Source organism: Lepisosteus oculatus, chromosome 18, assembly GCF_040954835.1.
Source record: "Lepisosteus oculatus isolate fLepOcu1 chromosome 18, fLepOcu1.hap2, whole genome shotgun sequence".
NCBI lineage: Eukaryota > Metazoa > Chordata > Actinopteri > Semionotiformes > Lepisosteidae > Lepisosteus > Lepisosteus oculatus.
The window spans coordinates 10,519,776-10,545,902 of NC_090713.1; the positions used below are offsets into that span (position 1 = coordinate 10,519,776).

Consider the following 26,127-nt stretch of genomic DNA (forward strand, 5'->3'; position numbering starts at 1 on the left):
GCATGGACAGAACTACAGAGTCCGGTAAAACCAGAGGTCGGCCCCCTCCTGCACTTTGGAAACTTAGACCACATCACTCTGAGTGAAACCAGTGGTCAGAACGATAAAAGTGTGGCCTGAAGGAGCTGAATCAGTCCTGCAGGACTGTTTTGAATGCACTGACTGGTATGTTTTCAATGAGGCAGCCACTCAAGGATCACACACTGACATACAGGAATATGCATCATCAGTCACTAGCTAAATCAAGAAATGTGCTAATGATGTTACACTCACAAAAGAAATAATAACTTTTCCCAACCAGAAACTGTGGATGAACAGTGAGGTTCGCATATTAATCAAAATAAGGGATGCAGCATTCAGATCAGACAATAAATCAGAACTAATTCTAAAGAATGGTATCAAAGATGCAAAAAACACACTCAAACAGGAATTAAAGGAACACTTCAGCACTAATGACCCATGGCAAGGTATACAGACCCTCACAGACTACAACAGGTAGAACATCTGTGCTTCTGTCCATGATGCCTCCCTGCCTAACGAGCTCAACAACTTTTAAGCTCGGTTTGAAGCCAGCAACACAGAACCAGTCAACATAGCTGCACCCTCCGCAGCTGACCAGGTGCTCTCGCTGTCTGCAGATGAGGTGAGGAGATCTTTGCTAAAAGTGAACACACACAAGGCTGCAGGATTCACACACATATTCACACACATTTTCAATATGTCCCTGGCCCAGGCTGTAGTCCCCACCTGCTTCAAGACAACCACCATCATCCCAATACTGAAGAAAACCACAGTGACATGCCTTAATGACTACCGCCAGGTGGCACTTACTCCTGTCATCATGATGTGCTTCGAGAGGCTGGTCATGGGGCACATTAAGGACACCATTCCAGCCAGACTGGACACATACCAATTCGCTTACCTCCCAACAGATCCACAGATGATGCAATCTTCATTGCCATATACACTGGCTTATCCCATCTGGATAAAAAGAACACATACACAAGACAACTATTCATTGACTTCAGCTCAGCTTTTAACACCATCATTCCAGAGAAACTAGTCAAGAAACTCAGTGTGCTGGGTCTTCAACTGGATTCTGGACTTCCTGACAGGCAGACCCCAGGCTGTCAGGGTTGGAAACCACACCTCAGGCACACTAACTCTGAACACTGGGGTCCCCCAGGGTTGTATGCTTAGTCCAGTGCTCTACTCCCTCTACACCCATGACTGTCATGACTGGCCAAACATAACACCAACTTCATCATCAAGTTTGAAGTTGACACCACAGTTGTAGGTCTGATCACAGACTATGATGAGAGGGCCTACAGGGAGGAGGTCAATCTCCTTACAACGTGGTGTGAAGACAACAACCTCACCCTCAACGTCAGCAAAACCAAGGAGCTAATCGTTGATTTCAGTAAACTGCAAAACAGTCATGCCCCTATCCACATCAATGGGATTGAAGTGGAAAGGGTCAGTAACTTCAGATTCCTTGGCATTGTAATGGAAAGTTACTGAGATAAAGTGCTTTATCCTAAAAATATTGTTTACGGGCAGAGCTGTGATGCAGAAGCAGCTGGATTCTTAGAACAAAGTGTGATTGCACCCAGCGAGTCAAGGGCACGGGATGTTTTAATAATGCTTATCTCTGCTGAAGAAAAAGGAGGATGAGAAACTATTTACGTAACTACTTTCTTTCTTTGCTTAAAGCAGAAAGCTATAAGGAATGGTAAATTACTGCTTTACCTGTCCTTGAAGCATCAGCTAAAAAAGATATAAAACAAGGGACTCTCCCTGCTCTCTTTGAATTAGCCTTCACTTCTCTGCACAGACCAGTGATTGCTTTTTCCCATATTGCAATATGAATAAATGCCTTACTGAGTGAATGAGAACACCTTCTTTGATAAAGATTCCACGACAACTTTGGCGATGAGGATGGGGTCACAAACCTGATTGCGGACGTCTATTGGAACTCCATCCGGACCTGGACAATTTTCGTGAATGGGACGAACCTCAGGGGATAAATACTTATCCTTTTAGAGAAGCGTCTGGAGAAATCCGTGGTCGTATGACATCAGTAAGTGATCCTTTAAAAGAACTAATAGTTTGAAAAGAGAGCCATAGGGGTGTCCCTTCAATAAGTCAGGGACTTATATCAGGTCTGGGACCTGGCAAGTCTGGGACTCGTGAAAAGAACATATCTTAACACAGACGTGTGGTTTTTGCTCTGCTGAGTAGATAATATGATATTGTTCTGGAAACAGTGAGGCATTGTCGACAATGGGTAAAGAGAGCTCTAAAGGCAAAGCTGGGCAGTATGGCCCAGCCAAGTTCATGTACGATACATTTGGTAATGTGGGAATAAAGTGTCCTCCCCTTTAGAGTAAGTTGGGTTTTCCAGAGAATGGCAGCTTTAGTCCACGATAGGATGAACATCCTATGGAGAAGTTGCAGGACAGGGAAAGAAAGTAGATTGGAAATGTTTTGAGCTGTGGAGAAACAAGGCACAGGCTAGGAAAAAAAAAAGAAGCACATAAGAAAAAGATGACCAAACTCTGGGTCTTCAGTTTCCTATGATAGAATGTCCAAACGCCCAGGGCAGTAACCCTGATTTAGTTTTTCGTCCGTGGAAATTAGAGGAACTGGCAGCCGTAATTGGCGAACTATTAAACTATTAAACCCCAAGACAAAAGACAAACAGGCGAAAACACACCACCGCCTTGCGGCGTCTAGTCACTCAATGTAAGCCCATGAGCAGTGAACTAGAGACTGTTTTTTTTTTTCAAAAAGACCCTGAAGCTTGACTACTGCGATGTGCGTGACACGTTAAAACCAGGAGTGGTATATGACGCTGCCATAGGCAGTGGCTATCAGAACCAGCTAAACGCCATTTGCCAGAGAATAGAAGCAAAGTATCCCCCTAAAATGGACTGGTTCACCTTGAGATAAACCAAGCAAAAGCCTGGAGAAACATGTAATGATTTCTTGGAAAGACTGGCCCCCCTCTGCAGTAACCTCAGTGGCCTGCCCCCGCCTGCCCCTATTGACAACGGCTCAGTATATGAAACTCAACTTACCCGTCTTTTTGTGGATGGCCTGCTTCTCGAAATAGGGAGCATGGTAAAAAAAAACTCATGCATCGGTTGGGACATCGCCTGGTTGACAGAGGTGTGTGGCCATGCTTATCATGCAGAGAGACAATTAGCATCAAAGAACGAGAGAAAGGCATGAAAAGAAAGCCATCAGCTACACCAGCTCCAGATGGCCCAGCTCCAGTTCCATCAAAGAGGAAGAGGATGGGGCCGTGGCAGATGAGGAGGCTACCAAGGAAGAGGGAGAGACCGAGGAGAAGGAGACCACGATGCATGTTTTCACTGTGGAAAAACAGTGGGCAAGAAAATGCCCCAACAAGGAGGGAGGAGAGGAAGATGATGGGGGCTGGGATTCACACCATGGCAATGAGAAAAGAAAGACTGACGGTCCCCACCAGAAGAGGTAGGCCCTGAGGACACCGCTTTCATACCGCCTGCCATCTCCTCCCCTTCCCAGCTGCCCAAAGTCACTTTGCATATTAATGGCGATCCCTATGACTTTTTAGTTGACACAGGGGCAACCCGTTCCCTGCTTAGAGACGACGTACACCGTTTCAAGCTCTCATCGAAATCTTTCCTGACTATAGGAGTAACTGGCACCCCGACAAAGGCTCATTTCACCACACCACTCACTGTAGAATGCCAGAAGCATGGGATTGGGCCTACCAACCATTCATTCTTACTCTCAAGAGAATGCTCTGTTAATCTGTGTGGCAGAGATTTGCTCTGTAAAATCGGCCTCATCATTGTCTGTTCAGAACAAGGGCTCGAGCTAACCTGCAATGAAGATTGCTTGCCTCGAACCATGGTTGTCCAACTCTCCCCCACGGTCCCGGACTATTACTACAGCTGGGACCTATTAGGAAAGGATGTGGGTCAGGTTTCCCAGACGATTCTAAATGATGCAGCCAGGCTGTGGCCTGGCCAGGGCAATTTTCAAAATGGTCTATTGATAAGTTGCAGTGTACGGCCTCGGTTAATTTCGGGGGCCCGGATGAAGGTTTTGAGGAAGTCTGGTTTAGAAATGGACAGTGTAGCGATAGACTAAAAGGGAATGGTTATCTGGTCTCAAGGGATTTTGCTGCCTTTGCCGTGACCCTGACTACTGAGCAGCAGTCTCTGTATCGGGTAGGGACGCACCCACACATGTCTCTGGCAAAAGCTGCAGGCTTCTGCTGGCAAGATGTGGGCGTCTTTGTCCAACAGTGCGTTACTAGCCAAGCATGGACAGCCCCAGATGCTGAAGGCATTGGGCGTAACTCTGCTCTCCAGGCTAGCTGGCATCCCTGCTCACCTGTTTTTAACACCTGGAGGACAGTGCACCTGACTGCCTCTGATGACAGGATGGGCCGATTGTTTGCCTCAGTCCCAGTTGACACTTCATACCCTGCACTGGAGGGAGTCCCGGATTCCCTCTGGGCTGCCCACAAGTACAACGTGGGCCTGATAAAGGGTGTTGTCCCCCTAGACGTGGTACCAAAATCTACATTTAGGCCCTGCAGACCACAGTATCCACTGAGACCTGATGCTGAGGCTGGAATGGAACCTGTGGATAAGCTGATTGCTGAAAAGATTCTCATCCCCTGCCCAACGTGTCCATGTAACACTCCAATTTTCACCGTGAAAAAGGCCGATGGGGAATCTTGGTGCAGTAAACGCATGAAGTAAATGCCGCCATCCATGCTCGGGCTCCAGTGGTCCCCAACCCCACCACCATTCGGTTTTTTATCTCCGGGGACTCAAAGTTTTTTCTGTCATTAATTTGGCAAATGTCTTTTGCAGCATTCCAGTTCATCCAGAGTCTCAGTTTTGGTTAGTTTTTACTTTTAAAGGAAAAAAGTACACATGGACTCGGATGCCCCAGGGGTATACCGAGGCACCTACTATTTTCTCCTCGACACTGCAAGAGTGTTTCTCAGGGTTCTCTTTTAAGCATGGTAGCACCCTTGTCCAATATGTGGACAACCTGTTGGTTTGCATTCTAGATACCAGAGATCTCTTAATCTTTTATCTGAAACCGGTAACAAGGCCTCACTTTCTAAAGTACAGCTTGTTAAAGAATGTGTGCGTTACTTAGGCCACGACATCTCTGCCAATTCTCATTCGATTGGCACTGAACGAGTGGCAGCCATTCAAAAGATTCCAAAGCCTCGAACGAAAAAGGAGATGATGTCCTTCCTTGGTTGTACGGGATACTGCAGATCCTGGATTCCTGTCTATGCCCGACTGGCACAGCCCCTGTCTGACGTGACTCATGCTCCAGGTCTAACCATGATTGACCGCTTGACGTGGACTCCCTACGGAGAAAAAAGTTTTGTCAACCTTAAAACAGCTCTGATGTCAGCCCCTGCTTTGGGCCTTTCTGACATGACTAAGGGTTTCACGCTGACTGTTGATGAGAAACATGGGTTCTACAGCGCTGTACTTTTCCAGGCCCACAGCGATCGTTTTAAGCCTGTGGCCTATTACTCTCAGTGCCTCACTTCTGTGGCCCGCGGCCTGCCAGCCTGCCTTTGTGCTGTTGCGGTAGCAACTGCAGCCATTATGGCCTCTGCTTCCCTGGTGTGCTACTGCCCTCTTACGGTCCTTATACCTCATGCGGTGGCCTCCATCCTTCTCCAGAGTAAGACCTCAAACTTTTCTCCCGTGTCCACCCTCCATTACCACCACATCCTTCTGTCCCTTCCTCACATCACTATCAAACGGTGTACAGTGCTGAATCCAGCCACCCTGTTGGCTACGGAGGATGAGGGGAGCCACATGATTGCCTGGTGGCCATTACCTCTCAGGTAACTTGCTCTTCCCCTCTTCCTAACTCTGACTTGGATTTTTATGTGGATGGATCAGCTAGGAAGGATTCTTCAATGGGACAGAACCACGTGGGGTATGCGGTTGTTTCTGATCACAAGACAGTTGAGGCCTGCCGCCTTCCGTCTCACCTGTCTGCACATGCCGCCGAACTTTTCACCCTCACATGGGCCTGTGTCTTGGCTGCCTCACAGTCAGCTACTATTTAAACTGATAGTCAATACGCTTTCGGCGTCGTCCACGATTTTGGCACTCTATGGAAGAACAGAGGGTTTCTCACCTCTCAAGGTACGCCCATTCAGCACTCTCTTATGGTCAGTAATCTGCTTGAGGCTATCCTTTTACCTCAGGCCATTTCTGTGTGTAAATGTGCAGCCCATACCAGTGCCACCGACGACGTCTCAAAGGGCAATGCTCGGGTTGATGTGGCCGTGAAGGCTGCTGCTGCTTCCTCCTCTCCATCCCCATCCAGCCGGAGCCCCAGGTGGCTTCTCTACCTGACATGCAAGCCATTGCTCCCGCGTCGGAGAAGTGGAAAAAATCTGGATGTTCTTTCTCCAACGGGGTGTGGCTGGGACCCACAGGTAAACCCTGCTTACCCCTCCTTTTTTTTTCTTCCCTACATCGCAAAGTTGACACATGGAAAGGACCAGGTGTCAAAAGGAGGGATGGTGAGTAAGTACGCAGTGGGATACAAGGGGGCATGCCCACAGACCTCATGCAACTTGATGAGTGTCTGCTGGCATACTGCTGGAAAATGTCTAGACTTGCCAGTAATATTCACAAACAGGTTAAAGCTGCCCTAACTACACCAGACCAAGACTACTGCCACGATCTCCAGCCAGGAGATTGGATCCTGGTGAAAGACTTCAGGAGGAAAAAGTGCTGTTCGCCCAGGTGGAGAGGCCCATACCAGTTCTACTGACCACAATCACCGCCGTGAAGGTTGCAGAAAGAGTACCCTGGATCCATGCATCACACTGCAAGAAGGCCTACAAGTAGACGGCCTATCAGAGCAATGATGACGTTTGAGTGTCTCAGTGTCTTTGGCACCCATTCCAATGCTTTGGGTGGTCACTCGGTAAAAGCCTGTGTGGACCCATCTCCCTCAGTCTGTTCATGATTGTCCCCATTTTGTTGACAACTGACTCTGACTACTGGAGGGCCAAACGGGACTACTCCAGTTCCAAAAAGCAGACAGAAGAGAGAGGTTGTTTCCCCACTGGAGTGGCTGAATGAGACCGATCATGCTGATTTCCAGGACAATTTGTGGTGTTGTTACATGAACTATACTGTGAAAAGTACTCGACCGAATGCGTCCTGTTATGTGTGTTCTCTAATGCCTCATTCCACAGCCTCACCAGGAAGGCTCATCCCTCAGCCAGTTGCAGGTATTTGCTCTGAGTGTATAAGTTTAGTTGTGGGGTTTCAGAGGCCTGACCCCGGAGGATTTGTCCTAACCTCATTGGCCTACTCCAAGGGGTACAACTACAGTACAATGAATGGGTCTGGGGGACATGTCCCAGGCTCCATTGAACTAAGTTTCAACACGTCTGACACTACCTCACGAGGGTTGAGTTTCAGTCTTCACATGTCTTACATCAGCGACAAAAAAACCTGAGTGCCTCCGATTTGGAATCATGATAAAACACATTACTTGGACTGACTCCCCAATCAAAATAGTAGTTCACCTCCCATCCATGATCTACCACTCACATTGCTATGAGAACAAATGTCAGGGTCCATCCTTAAGACGAACCCTAGGCTGTAATATTACTACCACCAACCCTACCCTGTCCGATGGAACTATGGTGTTAATAGACTGGTATTGGCAATGTGGTGCAAAGGTGTATAATAGCCTTCCTCCTCAGTGGAAGGGTGTTTGTGCACTCGTTACCCTGCACCACCCAATCCTAGTAGTTCAGGTAGACTCCCACTTGCTAGACTCCACCCAGCCCTTGACTACCCAGAAGGGAACCCGAGCCAAGAGGGCTTTAACCTCAGCAGAAAGGTATTCCCCAACTATGGTAGGGATCCCAGATGATTATAGACTATTCTCACCGGCGGAACTGATTTTCTCGTCAGGTCTAAGTCTCCAATCCATAGCTAATGCTCGCTGACTGCAAATAACCCTCTATGAAATGTACTCCTTTATTAATATAATGTAATGCTGGATGGCCTTGACGGAATTAAGCAAGAATTAAGAGGAGTCAGGCTGATGGCTTTATAAAATAGATTTGTGTTAGACCTCCAGAACTCAGCCTCTGAATTCCCCTTCTTTTCATTGTTAAAATCGTTATTTGGGTCATGGGGAATGTTTTTCTTGAAACTATTCATGCCTGTTGTTGTACTGTTTTTGCTGTTGTGCTGTTGTATGTCCTGTATGATTCTTATGCTTCGATCTATGGTAATGAAAAGGTTTACTCAGCAATGTGCACTGCTCAGAACAGACTCTGAGGAGCCCTGGGACCCACCAGGTGACCCCTATGAGGACTCTGTGGTGTGAACATGTTTAAGGATAAAAAGGAGGGAATGTAATGGAAAGTTACTGAGAAAAAGTGTTTTATCCTAAAAATGTTGTTTACAGGCAGAGCTGTGTTACAGATGCAGCTGGATTTTTAGAACAAAGTGTGATTGCACCCAGCAAGTCAAGGGCATGAGATGTTTTAATAATTTTTATCTCTGCTGCTTGAAAAAGGAGGATGAGAAACTATTTGCATAACTACTCTCTTTCTTTGCCTAAAGCAGAAAGCTATAAGGAATGGTAAATTACTGCTTCTCCTGTCCTTGAAGTGTTAAAAAAGATAAAAAAACAAGGGACTCTCCCTGCTTGCTTTGACTCAGCCTTCACTTCTCTGCACAGACCAGTGATTGCTTTTTCCCATATTGCAATATAAATAAATGCCTTACTGAGTGAATGAGAACCCTCTCCTGGCTCTTCTTTGATAAAGTTTCCACGACAGCATCCATATCACTGAGGACTTCACATGCTTGTCTGATTCAACACCACTTGTCTGATTAAGAAATGCAACAGTGCCTGTACATTCTAAGATGGATGAAGAAGGCAAAGATATCTCCCCAGATCATCACTGTCACAATTGTAGTCCCTCCCCCTTAAGGGCACTCCAGTTCGTTCACTTTTTAGTTGATTTTGTGCATCTGCTCCCTGTTCCAGCCTCCCTACAAAAGCCAGATGCTTACTCTGTTCCGGGCTCTGCATTGGAACACAGATGCCCGGAGGCTCGCCTACCACCGAGTCGCCCTACTTCTGCTTCTCAGGTGGCATTCGTCTCCTAGGTGTTCTGAATCAGCCAAGTCTGGGGCCTGGAGTGCCTTGTTCTGTTGCCCCTTTTCCTCCCTGACCCTTCACCGGATCCCGCTCTGGTTTTTAACTTTGTCTCGACTGTCTACAACCCCTCAACGGACGGATCCTGCTTCTGCTTTTAACTTTGTCTAGTTTGTCTTGGATCGATCACCCGGCTCTGGTCATCTGCCTACACGACTTCCCTTCGGACTCCTTTTTTGGACAGTTCTCCAGGACCATGCCCCTCGGAGCACCATCGGCACGCCCCCCCATTCGTCTACTAGCCCTGTTCCTTGTCTCCTCCTTGTGTGTGTTCACTCCCTTCCGGATTCTGTTGTCTGCATAGGGTCCTGAAAGACTCTTCGTAACAATCATTAACTTTTACAGATACACTATAGAAAGCATACTGATAAGTTGCATCAAAGTGCGATGTAGCGGTAAGGCTTATTAATAAGACAGAATTAAGTGTTGCTGTGCTTTCCCAAATGAGGCCCCATCTCTCTCTTCATCGCTGTGGTGCAGCCACAGAAAAGCTATTCATGGAGGCTGATTTAAAGATGTTTTCTTTTGATAAGGGACAGCTCCCAAATGGGGATGCACTTAGCTAAGCCTGGCTATCATGATCAATGGTCATCCATTGGCGCCTAGCTGTCTAGGGAGTGCCAGATGGAAATCTGGACTGCATTCCTAAGTGTCAGGAGTAAGTAAGTCATATCGCACCTTGATCAACCAATCAGGGACTGGTAGGGCTGAGTAACCCACGTGGGTCTCTGATGCCCATGACACTTTCAGCCAATGAACAACCTGAAGTTCCTCCAGGTAAAAACAGGCAACACAGAGCTCCAAGACTATTCGGGAAAAATTCTAAGGAGAATTCTAAGGAGAATTCCAGGGCAGGACGGCCCAGGAGCAGAAGGCTCCCAAGGGCAGGACATTCTCGCAGCGCGCCTCCTGAACATCCTGAGACTCAGCCCGGACAACCACGGAACGGCCAGTGTGTCCGAGTGCCAGAACTTTTCTTTGTTCTAAGAGTTGAGAGCAGAGGTTGCCAGAGAGTAACCAAAAGATCCACCCGAGGTTAGCATCAGCAGCAAGCCTCGTGAACAGGTCGGAACTGTGGACAGCTGAATCAGTATTCAGAACTAGTGCTTCATCAGGAACGAACCGGTCCTCTTCCTGACCTGCTGGGACCCACAGTCATCTTTTCTCCTGTGCACAAACTCTTGCTAGTTTCAGCCAAAAATAATTAGCCGGTCTTCAGTGAGCATCAGCAGCGCACCGTCGCAAGCCACACAGCACAGCCTAGCACGGAGCCAGAGAGCCCGCAGGAGATCTGAATCCCCAGAGATTGGATGAGTATTCAACTTCACTGCATTACAGCTCGAGAATTCAATTGTTATCCCAACCAGTTGATATAAATTTAATTCCTAAGAGTTATGTACTTGTTTTGAGTATCTAGTGTAGAAGTTATAACCAAGTTCATTTATGAAACGGACTAAATGAATGATATACTGAACGTATGTCCTCTTGATATATGTAACTCTTCGTGACTGATTGAATATATACCTTTTGTATTCTGATAACCCTCTCAATAAGATCTGTTAGGTTTACATGCACATTCTATGTATTAATAAATGTATCCTCGTGTATTAGTACCTGTGTGTGTGCGTTGTTTGAGTTATATCGCATGGTTGGATTCTAAGGCCATTAAAAGAATCAATTTTGTGATTTACGGCTACAATTAATAATTGTCCCCGTAAATGCCCAAACTCTACAGAACTGGTGCCTCGTGAGAGCACACTACTTGGTGTCCCTGACATGGGCGTGGTAAGACTGAAATGAGTCAACCAAGCGGAATAATTCATTTAAAATGCCGCTGGTTTCATACGCGACAATACAGTATGCTGAAAGCCGAAAGACAAAAAGTTCCCCTTGCTCTTTAAGCAGTGCTTGATTGTTTTGTGATCTTTTGCGATCTACCGGGTTGATTGCATACTTGATCTTGTGGTTTTCTGTGGTAGAACTGTGATTTCGTACTTAACAGTAATACTCTTTAAGTTTACGATGGTTGCTAAAAGGTCTGAATTCGAGTCGCTATCAGGACAGTCTGGGACTAAGGCTGTGAAAAAGAAGAAGAAGAAGAAGAAGATTAAGCACTCTCTCTAGCAGCGAGAGGTCTGACCACATATCTCCGTCAGCAGAGAAGCTAGAAGAATAAATCTCCATTCTCTGAGAGAGCTAGCGAAGGACATAGAGAGATTTGACCCTGCAGTGTCAGAGAATAATATCGAGAGTTATATTCAGGACCTCAGGTATACCCTGCAGTACCTGCCAAACGCCACAGAACAGGAGAAAGTGTTTCTGGTCAGGAAAACTACCAGCAGAGCCGTACATGAGTGGATGGATAGGCAGATGAAGAAAGTCTGTAATGACTTTGAACAGCTTTGTCAAGCACTTATCCAAGAATACAGTGCGTTTATTGGCCCGACCGCCGTGATAGCCGCCGCCCTTAACATTAAGCACGAGAGAGCCGAGTCCCCTCACGAATATTACGAGAGACTTAGACAAACTTATTTTGCAGGGCGAAATGATGAGGGTTGCAAAGAGAACACACATTTCAAGGGTTTATTCATTGCAAATCTCCACCCGTCAGTCAGAAAGATGATCTTAATGCATGCACAGACCATGAAAATGACTGATATTAGGAGATTCGCGCAGAAAGCCTGGGAGTATGATGTCCAAAGTCGCTCTAAGCAAAAAGCTGCTAAAGCGACTGTGTACAGCACAGGCTCCTGAGCTGGCTAAGCCCCGTTCCAAAGCAGGCACACAGGACCGCACCCAGCGTCCTAAGTGCCATGAGAACAACGGGGGAGGGAAAGAGCTAGAAAAGGCTGAACAAAAGGATTCAGTAGCCGCCCACCTGGCCAGTCTTGAACAAGTTTTATTAGGACAGAGACAACCGCTCCCCAAGGCTTCCGGAAGCGTGAATGAGCTGATACTCTCCACTGGAGGAGGCGGAGACCCGCCCCCTCTCCCTCCTTCAGTCTATCTGATTGAGCGGAAGGGTTCCTGCCTGGATGAGGTCAGCCACTCCCAAGCGAGTGCTGACTCCACCCCTGAAGTCACAGAGCAGGCAGTAAAACACAGAGGAAAAGCAGGAAGCTTTTACCTCAAGGCTGCCATGGGAGATGTTTTACACAGTGAGTGATTGACACTGAGGTTGAAAGGTGTTTGATGTCACACGGCAAGCTCAAACGGGTAGAAAAAGAAAAGGGCATGCGACTCAGAGTGGAACCTTTGGTGGATCACCAGAAAGCAAAGTGTGGAAACAGGTCAAGGCTCCTAAGCCTTCTGTACAGAAGGAAAGGGGGGCCAAGAGGCAGACTGTGCTCACACAGTGCCCACCGAACACAGAAGCCTATGTGGAGATTCCTTCTGTTCCCTCTGGACAAGAAATAAAAATATTTTCTTGTTCCCCGGATATACAGAGAAGTCGTATATCAACACACCCAGTCCCCAGGAAGGGACAGGGAATGAAAGCCTAGCCGGTTTTCTTACAACCACCAGCTCAGTTTGTCAGTCTGAGTCTGACCAACAGTGGTTCAGCCAGACTGGAGCTGGATGGTCAAGCCACCCGCCTGCCAGTGCAGGACATCGCAAAGAGGGATGTCAGAATCCCTGCCTGCACTGACATGGGCCTGGTGAGTGATAGTGAGTTCAAAGACTGTGAACTAGCTATCCCAGTGCTGGGGCAGCTCCCTGAACCCCTAGAGTGGGAAGGGGGGAGAGGGCAGGTGTCCTACACCCACGCCCAGCGAACGATTGTAAACATGCCGATAGAGGGATTCCTCAATCAGGAAGTGTGCAGGGTGGACCTGAACAGTGAGAATGGGGTAACAATCCCAGATCACTCAGGTGCTCCAGATGACCACTCAGCCGAGGGTCAGGCATGCTCCACCGCTGCACCGCCCCCTGCAGGGTTCCTAGAGCACAGGCATGAACAAATCGAAAAAGCAGATGCCCTGGAAATGGAGGAGCAGCATCAGCAGCTGCGTCAGATCTCCCCAGATTTCCAGGATGTTGGTGCCCAAGATGCCACATGGCATACTGAGAAAGACACCATGTACACGCTGCGCCAGCTTAGAAAGGCGACAGTCACTCAGAAGGAGATGACTGGGATCAGCCACCCTAAAAGACTTTTGGGAGGACTGATTGCTGCCGCCATTGTTGTGCATTTGCTATTTCTGGTAGGTTTGTTTGCTACTGCCACTCTCACCCTGACTGCCCCAAGAAGGCAGGTGTCAGAGATGCCAGAGGGTAGTAACAGGCTGTATCAACAGCAGCAAAAGTTGGAAAGCTTAAGGAAAATCCTACAGGCAACTTCCTATGCAACAGGGTTCAATCTTATTCCCCAACCAGTGGACATGATTGTTGGTGTTATACAGTGGGTTTATGCTTGTGTGCAACAGGCCAGAATGTTGACACAAGACCTGTTAAGGGAGTTTAGTGCCACTGTAGCCAGTCTAGCCATGGCACAATTCCCAAACCACTTGATTCCACTCTTCTCAGTAGAGGAGTATGTGACATTAACCCTATTGCTCATAGCTCACCCAGAAGGCAATCCAAGATTGAATTCGGTTCCAAATCTTGAGATGGGTATGGCTACCAAAGCTATCCATTGGCTGTGTCTAAACGATTCACCAATGAAGGGTGTAAAGCTACTAACGAGCAGAGGGAGGTTAATAAACCCCATGAAGAGCAGGTGGGAAGTAAATGGCTAGTCAGCACACCACATTTAACTGTCACTATGACTTGTGACAGGCATGATACAGCTACCACAATGCAGCTACCTAATCAAACAGTTTTCCTGCAAGTTCCCGAGGAGGCCATAGTACAGCTTGGTGACTTAACACTGTACTGTCTAGAACCAGACACATAAGACCAAACTTGAGGTCATGGATGCCTTCAGGTACCACACTATTGAATTGGATAGAAATCCAAGAAACAGTGAGCCCTGAAGAGGTACAGGTAGTTAGTTTGCTTCAATGGAACAAACCTCCAAACCACCCTAGCAGATACCCAACACAGGTGTCGTGGTTTATCGCGGGGCTGGGAACAGGAACTGTTGTTATTGTAACACTACTGCCTGGTAGCTGGATCCTGAATGACAGTGTACTCTGAATGCTGTACTCTCACATCAAATTGTACTCCAGGTAGCATGAATGAGTCAAAGGTAGCATGTCAAAAGAAAGGAAGTGACTTCTCCCCAAATATCTGCCTACTACAGAGGTATCAGATATTGACAGTGAACTTCCTGATGTGTAATGCCTAGAGTGAGATGATGTCTCCTACCTTGTTTATACATACTCCAGATGTTATTCATCATGTTTGTATCCAATGCTGGTTCCGGTATGAATTCTCGAGGAGTAATGTGGACATTTAAGATTAATGTTCTAATGACAAGGGACATCACTTAACTCTGTTTTGTTTTGAAGGCAACAACGCCTCAGGACCTCGTGACCGTCAAAAAGGGGGGATATGTATTAATGTATTAATAAGCCTCACCGCTACAGTGGTATGGCAACTGCAGTATTGCTGACCGCAAAGCCCTATAGCCTGTGATGAAAACTGCCCAGTCCATCACTGGGGTTGCTCTCCCATCCATCCAGGATATTTATGACAAACGGTGCTTGAGGAAAGCTCTAAGCATCATCAAAAGCCCCATACACCCCAGCTACAGACTGTTTGACCATCTGGAAAATGGTACCGGAGCATTTGGGCCCGGACTACCAGACTCAGAGACAGTTTTTACCCCCGCACTATCAAACTATTAACCTCCCAGCCTCTCTCATCTAAGTTCTGAACCCTCAGATTGAACCCTCTCAAATGCACATTGAAATCTACCTCTACCTCACATGTCAGGACATTTACTCTCCATAATTTTGTATGCTTTATTTAATTATGTTGACATACAATTTTGCACAACTTTTGTTGTTTTGCACATTATCAGTTGTTGTTTTGCACGTTGTCTGTTATCATTTTTCTCTTTCTTTTCTTACAATTGCATGGTGTTTTGCACTACTTACCGTCTGAGAGCTAGCTAAAAAGCACCTCGTTATACCATATACCTGTGTATGAGTATAATTACAATAAACTTGAACTTATAAGAAACCAAGGTTAGAAAAAAGAAATTTCTAATGTCTAATGATGCCGTATTGAAAAAATCATAAAAACACTTGGTTACAGCATTATGAGTGTTGTGTTTAAAAGCTATTGAGTCATGAAGAAGACCTCCCTATTCCAGTGTATTGCATGTCTAATGGTGGTGTATTGAAAAAAAAATCATAAAAAATTAAATAAGGTTTCAGAAAACAAAGCAAAATTGTGAAAAGTCAGAGGACCTGCCTAGTGTGTAAAACACTTAGTTGCAGCATTATGGGTGTCGTGGTTTAAATGGTATTGGCTCATGAACAGCATCACCCTATCCCAGTGCATTGCCTGTGTAGCGGCGAGGCTTATTAAGGTACAGGAATTAAGTTTTCTGCTCCCTTGCCAGTCCCTCTCTCCTTCATCTCAGTGGTGCCTGATACAGAGAGGCCATTCCATTTGGTTCACAGTTAAGGTGTTTTTCTAGCTAATAGAGTGTCCTGATAAGAAGCAACTCCCAAAGCTGAACCACATCAACCACTCTAACAAATGCTCATTTCTGGCGCCTTAAAGTCTGAGATTCCAAGGGAAAGTGTTATTCAAAGTTGGTTTACAACCCTAAGGTCAGAGTGCATGGTTACTCATCATCAGCCAATCAGGAACTGGTAGGGCAGGTTAACCCCACGTGGGTCTCTGATGCCCATGAAACTTTCAACCAATGAATGGCCTGCAATTCCTCCAGGTAAAACAGGCAACACAGAACGCCTGTAGCACAGTTCCCAAGGGTGCAGGACATTCTCGCAGCATGCCTGCTGGACATTCAGTCTCAGGGCTGCTCCTGAACATCCTCCGACTCAGACCGAACCACCACGTAACGGCCAGTGTGTCCGAGTGCAGGACTTTCTTTTGTTTGCTAAGAGTCGAGAGTGGAGGTTGCCATCGCATAACCAAAGGATCCACCCGAGGTTAGCATCACCAGCAAGCCTCGTGAATCAGTATTCAAAACTAGCACTTCTTCAGGAACGAACCTGTCTTCTTCCTGACCTGCTGGGACCCGCAGTCACTTTTCCCCTGTGCACAAACTTTGCTAGTTGCAGCCAACATTAACTAGCCGGTCTTCAGAGAGCATCAGCAGAGCAGCAGGGATCTCCCCCACTTCACTCCAGCCGCACCGAGCACTGCTTGGCACCGAGCCAGAGAGCGCGGATTGGACAGCAACAAGCCTTCCACTGCTTCTTTGTCCGCAGAAGATCTGAATCCACACAGATTGGATGAGTGTTCAACTTTCTGCATTACCACTTGAGAATTCAATTGTTATCCCAACCAATTGATATCAATTTAATTCCTAAGAGTTATGTACTTGTTTTTGAGTATCTAATGTAGAAGTTATAACCAAGTTCATTTACGAAACGGTCTAAATGAATGATATACTGAACGTATGTCCTCTTGATATATGTAACTCTTCGTAACTGAATGAATATATATCTTTTGTATTCTGATAACCCTCACGATAAGATCTCTTAGGTTTACATGCATATTCTATGTATTAATAAATGTATCCTCTAGTATTAGTACCTGTGTGTGCGTTGAGTTATATTGCATGGCTGGATTCTAAGGCCATTAAAACAATCAATTTTGTGATTTATTGCTACAATTAATAATTGTCCCAGTAAATGCCCAAACCCCTACAGAACCGGTGCCTAGTGAGCGCACACTATACATTGTTAGCAAAATATTTTGAATTATATTTTACCCTATTTTTTCTTTAGTTTTGTATTTAACTTATTATATGATAGTCAGATTTAATTTATATTTGAACAATGAAAATATATTTTTACAAGATGCGGGGGAAAGTGCAACAACTTATTACAGTGCTAAATTCAATATTGTTGATTACTAATAGTTTATGCTAACACCTAACTTTCTTAATTAGATTTATTTAAATCAGTGAACTAAGTGTAACATTACATTCAGAAATACAATCAAGAATAGTTTTGTGGTGTTTGTATAGATGAAACGTTTCTAAAATGTATAACGTAACAATATTAAAGACGATTAAAATCTGTAATCTCTCCACTTGTATGTCATTAGAAAGTACAAGAAGTTTCTGCTTTGTCTAAGGATGGTATCAAAAAGTAGTCTAAGTGGTGAGAAAGCTGTGCTTAATGATAATTAAGGGACTTAAAAGTAAAAAGAGATGCTTCATATTGCTTGACTAATTTTAAAAACTAAGTTATAAATGCAGACGCGATTGATGTATTAAGCGCCCCAGGCAGCAGAACTGAGCTCCGCGCCTCCTCCCTCTCTCGGTGCCGCGCCGGGTCTAAATATCTAAACATATGTATCTACAGTATATAGCAAGTAGTGTCACTGTATTCCACTTTCTTTGAAAAAACGGAAAAACAGATTCACAACGCGACGCGTTTAAATAAATAAATAAATTTAAACGGGAAGACAGCTATGCTGAAAGTTTATTAATATACTTAGAAGACACATATAACAATTTAGGTTGCATTTGTCTGATTGTGAATAAAAAAATACATATAATTATACACCTGTTTGCGATTTAAATCAAAACGCGATTTAAATCAATATAAATGTTTATATTGTAACACATACTGTACAGCCTCCATTTCTCTATAAAAATTTAAAAGAGCCTAAGATGGGAGGTCTACTCTCAGTGACAGCTGACAATCCTCCATACACTCAAGTGAAAAACTAATAATGCCAATGTAAAGACGCAACACCGAAGATATGATTAATAACCTTTTAAATCTGAAGGGAGATCTAAAGGGAACCCCCCCGCCCCTTTTTATGGTCAGCTACTAAGATTTCCCTCCAGTGGTAAAATTCCATATAAATATTCAATACTAAAACGGGCACAGTAAAGACATTTAAATCTTTCTACGACAAACCAACACACCACGAATGCCCCTGTCGGTCAACCAATCACGTACTGCGGTATTTTGCGTCATCGCGCGTCAGGATGCGCAAGGATGTAGCCAATTACCCGCGGTACGTGTCTGCACTTTGAATGGCTGCATCTGTATATCTATAATATAACAACTAACACTGTTTTATGTAAAGTTTTACTTCACGTTTTCGATAAACTACGCCGTTGTCGATTAACTACACCGACTGCAGAGAGTAAGCCTGGTGTTCAGCGACTGGCTTAGGCATTCGGCGTCTCCCCGTAAAACAAACTCCAAAACCTGATGACTAACCACCTGGCTTGGGCAGGATAAGGACAAAGGGTGAGTTGTGATTATGTCTTCCACTGAGAGCACTCCTGTGTTTTGCGAGTCCTGCGGTATGTACAGTGTAGACTGTTCCACCAACAAAATAGATAATTTTAAATGCCAGAAATGTTTAGTTAGAGTAGAGTTGGAGGACAGAATTTGTGTTTTGGAGGGGCGCATTAGCACACTATTAGATATTAACAGACTGAGGGATGGGATTCAGCTCGGAGCACTCAGTCAATTTAGAATTGGCTGCAGTCCCTCCCGGCCCAGCAGTCTCTAGCTCGGCGCCGGCATCAGCAGCAACCACACGCGAGCCCTAGGTCACGGTCAGACAGGGGTCTAAGAGCTCAAAGACTAGACCCCTGCACACCAGTCTGCTTTAGGCAGCACATCTGTAGATGCGGATAAGATGCTCATAATTGGCGACTCGATAACCAGGAATGTTAGAATTCCTAACCATCAAAAAGCAGTGGTCTCTGTAAAATGCCTCCCTGGGGCCAGAGTTTCTGACATTAATATACCAATCCTATATAGAGGGGATGTACCCTATAGTAGGCTATACTCCCTAAATCGCTGGCTAGAGACTTGGTCTGCATCCAATAGAATAACCTTTATTAATAATTCTGACATTTTTTGGGAACAGCCTGGCTTTCATAAACGGGATGGTCTCCACTTTAACCACAGGGTATTATTAATTCTATCCCAGAATATAGCAGAGAAGTTGCTTGCTTGACTACTAAGAGCACCACCCAAGTCTCAGCCATGTGATCTTAAATCACGTGCTGTCTGTACTCTCACCTCTAGTTCACCTCCTGTACCAACCCAGGTTCTCTACCACACGGCATCCCATCAATCATATTACTATTCAGAACCAGGTATGAGTGTGAATAGACAGAGTATTGCAGCTATCACTAGACCTAGATTAAAATTCAGATGTTCCCTTAGGGGCTCCTGTGTTGACAATTTAATCTTAATTCCACTGGTAAACCTAAATCAGTTAAAAATGAAAACAACCATTAAATGCTCACTGTTAAATGTTTGCTCACTAGGCAACAAATCAGTTCTGGTTAATGATATGGTGCTTGACACCAACTCTGACCTGTGCCTACTAACAGAAACCTGGCTTAGACCCACTGATACTATTCCTTTAGTTGAAGCCTCACCTAATGGCTATACTTTTTTACAGAAAGCTTCCTCCATAACAGTGTAGCAGCAATGCTTAGTAATAAGACAGAATTAAGTGTTGCTCTGCTTTCCCAGTGGGGCCCTCTCTCTCATCACTTGTCCAGCCACAGATAAACTATTCACATGCTTACTGACTTAGGAATGTAGTCCTCCTGATAAGGACAGCTCCCAAGATTGGGAGGTAACCAGTCATCATAATGGATTGCAAAGGAACAAGTAATACGTTTTATTCCATGTTGAACAGAGAAGAGAAAACACAACATTTTGGCTGTGAAGCCATCTTCACAGATAACTATCTTGTCTGGTCTGTAACTCACATCTGAAGAAGGATTCATAGCCAAAACATTGTATTTTCTCTCTTCTCCTTTCAGCATGGAATAAACCTATTACCTGTTCCTTTGCAGACTACGCATGCTGATGCAGCTACCCAACTGAACTATCATAATAGATAGCCTACTTCTGGCACCTACAGTAAATGTCTACTCGAACCCTAAAAACATCTTATTATGGTTCTAGAGTCAGAGGTTATGGTCAGTCTTTTATCAAGTTGACCAACAAATCAGGAACCTGCTGGGCATGGTAACAGCATATGCCTGGCAACCTGTAGACCAATTACCAGCCATATTTCCCCCAGTTAAAAGGCACTGCACACAGCTCAGATTTGCTCTCCTCCATCCACTTTTGTGTTCAACTCAGACTCAATCACGTGACTGCCAGTGCTGCGGACTGGGTGCAGGACTTGAAACTTTGTTCCAAGTGCTGAGACAGAGAGTAAGCCCATACGTAGACAGAATTCTGCCCTAAGTCAGCCTGCAGCACCACTTTGTGAACTGCTAGCAAACAAGCGTATCATGCATGCCTGATCAATGGATCAAAATACAACTGGACTTTGTTAGCATTTGAATACTTTATTCAGAAGTAGCCGCTATGATATTTCTTCCACCTTACAAATATTGCCTATATTAGGCATTTTTTAAATCAGTGTCCAATGCTAAGTACTTGATTCATGCATTTATAAATTCAGGGCTCGATTTCTCCAACTCTTGACTCTAGGAGATCCCTAACTCTCTTCTCAACAAGTTGCAATATGTTAACAGTTCTGCTGCAAGACTACTAGCTCACACCAGACCCTGTCATCATATCACTCCAACATGTAATTATCTCCATAGGTAGCCTATAAAATCACATATTCAACATAAGATCTTGTTACTGACTTACTTTCAAGGCTGTAAACAACCTGGCTCCATCATTACATCTCTGAACTCCTCCATGTTTACATTCCCCCTGGAGGCTCTGTTCAGTTGAGGCTGGTCCTCTACTCACTGTACCCGGGGCTAAAGTACTGACTTGTGGTGACCGTGCCTTTTCAGTCGCTGCTCCAGTTTTGGGAAATTACCTTCCTCAGATTCTACGAGACACGACATCTTTAATTCTTTTCAAGTGTAGCCTTAAAATATACCATCTGACCAAGGTGTATGTCTATTTGCATAGATCTATAAAAATCTGTATGTAAAATATGAAATCACAAAAATCCTTGTTGTACAAATAAGATAATACTGCTTCTCAGTGATATACAATAAACAGATCATTAAATATATACATATAATTTAAAAGATGACAAATTTATAAGTATAATTGTGGACATGAGGATAATAGAGTTGACATAAGCGTAATGTACAGTAATTCACAACAGTCATACAGTAATTTATTTCAAATTAATTAAATATCATTAATAACTAAAAGATGTTTTAAAAATCTTTTAAGGAAAAACACATTTTCATATACGAGGAGATATATAATTAAAAAGTTAATTCAACAAAGAATAGAACAAATACTATAATTCCATAATAACATCATTAGTTGACAGTTTTCCAAAGAGAGAGAAACGATTGCAGCATTTGAATCATGTCACTGGATTTCTCAATTAGTTGACACAGCTCTTTAAGGATGTAATGTTATTTTCTAGACCACAAAAAGCCCTCCAGAAGACACTCATTTCTCTAAATCCAATGACAAATTGTGAGGACCACATTGTCTTTTTTGGGTATTAAAATATTTCTTTCTCTGAAAAATATATAACAAAAACATATACAGTATTTGTGTCTAAATTTTGCAAGTCTCTGCTTGGTGCATTGGCTGTAAGATTCAGGCATTCCTTATAAGAGGTCAGGGACTGTCAGCACCAAATTTCTTCTCCTATCCCACTACCACTAACCTCTAAGGCCAGGTTTGTCTTGGCAAGATATTTCTGACTGGTGAGTAACTGCAGAAAACTGCACTAAACAACATCACAGCCTCACTGGGGGCTCTTCAGCTTGCATACCTCTCTAGACATAGTGAAGACCCTGGGTGCCCAACCTTTTTTAATGTAAGATCTACTTTTTAATTCCAGTCCAGTATGATCTACCTGTGTGAATTTGGAGCTCTGATATGGGAAAAACAGACTGTGGGCACATCAGTACAATAATGATACCCATCACTAAAATGACAGCAAATAAAAGCAAGTGACTAATGCTACAGTGAACATGTTCCCCATTTTAGGACAAAGAATGTCATACTTTAATGTGATCATTGGCACTAAGAAGCAACTGCCAGTTTTTCATAGTCAGGGCAGTAGCAGCTGGATTCAAATCTCAGGCAGACCAGAAGGTGTTCATCTGTCATAGTAGATCTGTACTTTGATTTAATAATTTTAATGTGAGAGAATGCAGACTCACACAAATAAGGTGATTTCAAAAAGGCAGACAAGTAAAAGGCACATCTTCTTATGTTGAGATATTTCTCCTCCAACAGCAGCTCCCAGAACTCCCTCTTCATCTCAGTAGTTGCCCTGGCTTTCATCTAACTGGCATTTTGCAGAGTGAGAATCTACTTCTCCACTGCTGTTGTGTCGAGGTGAAAGAGTGATCCCACTTTGAGAGGCTATATCATCCACATCTAAATCTGGGCATAATGGGAAGCACATGTGTGAGGCAACAGGCTCCAGAAATGTCAGTGAAATGTGTGTGGAACTCGGATGAGAGCTCCTGAACTTGTTCAATGTAACGTGCTGTCAAGCTGTGCTGTATCTTTGCCCTGATGCTCAAGCTCTGAATGCATATGATTAGTGTAACACAGGTCTTGGCACTGTTGCTTACTGGAGAGCACTTGTAATTTTCTATTGAACGTGTTGACACTGTTGATTATGTCGATGGCATTTTTATTTTGTCCCTGCAGCTCAACATTCAGCTCATTCAGGCCAGCATGTTTAGACGACTTGAGAAACAGTTCTCTGAACCTCATCAAAAATTTACCTCTGCTGAGACATTGCATGTCAGTGTGCAGCAACAAGTCTATGTGGTCTGCGTCTGCCTCCTCCAGGTGGACATCACAATGTCCATTATGTCTCTCATAAAATCTTCCCACACAATGCTTGCTGATGAATTATGCAGTGATAATGAATAAAATCCAGAAAAGTTTCACTGTTTGCACAGTGCAATGAATCCACTGGTGAGGCCAGCCATCGCCGGTGCTCTTTCACCATTGCTTCACATCGCCTTGTTACGGTATTTCTTCACAATTGAATGTCCTTGATGGCAGCTGAGATTTCATTTTTCTTTTAATCTCCAAACAGCAAGTCAGCTGCCTCAGCACATGCTTCTTTTATGACCTCTCCATCACTGAATTACTTTTTGTGTTTATCACAGAGCGATGCAATGATTTCCGCTTTTCACTCTTGTATTGGACCTTGTGGAAACCAACTCCTGTGCTGCTAGTTGAGATTTTAACTCTTCCACTTTTCTTTTCCGTAACTCACTTTTAGCAGGAAAGTCCACATCATACATTTTGTGTGGAGTTTTGAAATGTTGTTCTATGTTTCCCTTTCTTTCGTGTAGACGCTAGCATTGCAGATTAGACACACAAACTTTGAATGCAAATGTACAAAAAAATAATCATGCTCCCATTCCCTGTGGTAATGGTAAGTTTCCATTCTTTATGCTTCACTCATTTTTGCTCAAAAACAACAACTATCAAATAGGCAACAAACTTATCAAACTGTTGGTGAATTTATCATGGCCAGACTGTTTCGCTCCTTATGCACTGTAGCAGATGTAGGGTGCATTTGAAAGTAACACACTTTTTTTATTTACACAGCTCCATCAGCCAGCAACCAGGTAACAGAGACTTTTACAACCTACTCGACAAGGGTTAAACACACACAAGGGCAGTAAAATGTATGAGATTATATGCATAGAATGAATTGAATGGATGATTGGGCTATTGAAAAAAGTAAATAGATTTTTCACAAAACATTCTTGAGATCAACCGCCAAGCACTCCAGTCGTTCGTGATCTACAGGCTGTGAAGACACTTACTAGGTAGTCTCAATTAAGTGTGTGCCCTCATTGTTTACTGATATCACATATGCATTAGAGAATGTTAAATAGTTAGGTCTTAATCCACATTGGTATAACTAGCATATAACAATATGTGCATGAAACCATTTGTGGGTGAGCCCTGTCCTGTCAAGTAATTATATAGACACCAACGTGTAGAAATGTTAGGAACATTGAAAGAGTTTAAGAAAGTGAAAATTGCTGTTATTGTTGTTTCACATACTGTAAGCTGTATGAAATATGTCATTAAGCACAACTTTAATCCCGAACATATCCAAGTGATGAAAGCTTCTCCAAAGCCAGTGATTGTGATGAAAGTGTGACACGAGGAACAGTGCCCTTAATGATTAATGATTAAACATCTTGAAATGATAATCAATACTGAAAGTGAAAATAAAAGTTTCATGTTTATCAGTCATCTCCTGATTGGTTCTCTGTGTTTTCTATAAATATATGTGACTTGAAGCCAAGGTTTAAATCACTATCTTTTTTTTTGGCTGACCAGACCAGAGCCTTTCTTTGAAACTGGTAAGAAAAATATTTTTTTATCCATAAATTTATAAACAAATGTAAACATTAACATATACATGAATGTATTTTATGTAAACATCTGCATCAATGCTGTACTTAAACTGTTTTGCATTGTAACAACAGAATAACAGATATACCTTTTTAAAGCAGGTCTAGATTACTAGATAATAATTTAATATTAGATGCATTAAATTCTTTACTTTTTTATTTTTAATTACTTTTCTTAGTTAAATACATCATGGTTCCATGCTGTAACACAATAATGTGTGAAAAGTTCCATGGGAGTGAATACATTTTAGGCACTGTACTGTATATCTGACTCTCATATATCAGCCTCTCTCACCTACGGTCTGAACCTCACAGTGCCTTCTTTCTTACCAAAAACTCAAACACATATTGAAATCTACCTCTACCTCCATGTCAAAACACTCCCCATCATTGTTCTATCCTTTAATTATTCTGTTGGTGTATATTTTTGCACATCTGATGTTGTTTTGCACATTACCTGTTACCTTTTGTTGTTTTGCACATTGCCTGGTGTTGTTTTGCACACTGCCTGTTGTCTCGGTCTTTCTTTTATTATACAAATGTATTGTTGTTATTTTGTACTACTTATCATCTGAGAGCTAGCTATATAGCATTTCGTTATACCATATACCTGTATATGTATATGAGTATAATGACAATAAACTTTTGCCACTCATCAACACCAGTATAACCATTAGTATAACGCAGATTTGAGCATCATCAGCATAGAAATGATAATTTAGACCTTTTTATGTAATCTTAATAGTTAGCCAAGTGGGAACAGGTAAATGAGGAATAGCAGGGGGTCCCAAATCAATTCCTGAGGTACATGTCATGAAATTACTGAATTACATTATTACAATGATTAAATGGTACAGTATAAGTATTGACATGTATGCAGTAAACAGTAAACTTATGTTACTCTCCCTTATTATCTACATATATAATAAAACATTTAAGTTCTTGTATATATTAGTATGTTAGAAAATATAAGTTTTTGATGAATATACTGTAGAAATATGAGGATATTCTTTGAGTATTATAGCTTTATTTAATTAGACACCAGTGTTTATCCAAATTTCCTAATATGTTATTCCAACTTATGCTCTTCTAACTCCCTCAAAACAACCAGACAACACTCAAGTTACAGTGATGTGAAATCTTAACACACTTGGACACATGGATTATAATAAATGTCACAAAATTGATGCTGATTGAATGTAACATGCATAATTCTATTTCCATACAGAAATGGGCAGTTCTGAATCAAAACGAGGTAAGATTAATCTTTCATACATAATCTACAAACAAAAGGTAGCTGAAAAATATTGTTTCTACATTTTATTTTTCATTGTTGAGTTAACCATTACTTGTTCCCTGAGTTTAGACAGTGTGACTAAAATGAGGAAAAG

At 43.4% G+C, this 26,127-nt stretch overlaps 1 protein-coding gene across 3 annotated transcripts in view; it reads left to right on the top strand.

The window, feature by feature from the left end:
* Positions 1–26,127, top strand: part of LOC102697200 (interferon-induced protein 44-like) — a 111,486-nt gene that overhangs the window by 33,650 nt on the left and 51,709 nt on the right. For all 3 annotated transcript variants that reach the window (XM_069180168.1, XM_069180169.1, XM_069180170.1), the window contains 3 exons: positions 23,916–23,935; positions 24,663–24,685; positions 25,965–25,991. In XM_069180168.1, coding sequence (XP_069036269.1) covers positions 25,967–25,991 — 25 coding nt within the window. In that variant the 5' untranslated portion in view covers positions 23,916–23,935; positions 24,663–24,685; positions 25,965–25,966. The remainder of the gene's footprint in view (positions 1–23,915; positions 23,936–24,662; positions 24,686–25,964; positions 25,992–26,127) is intronic.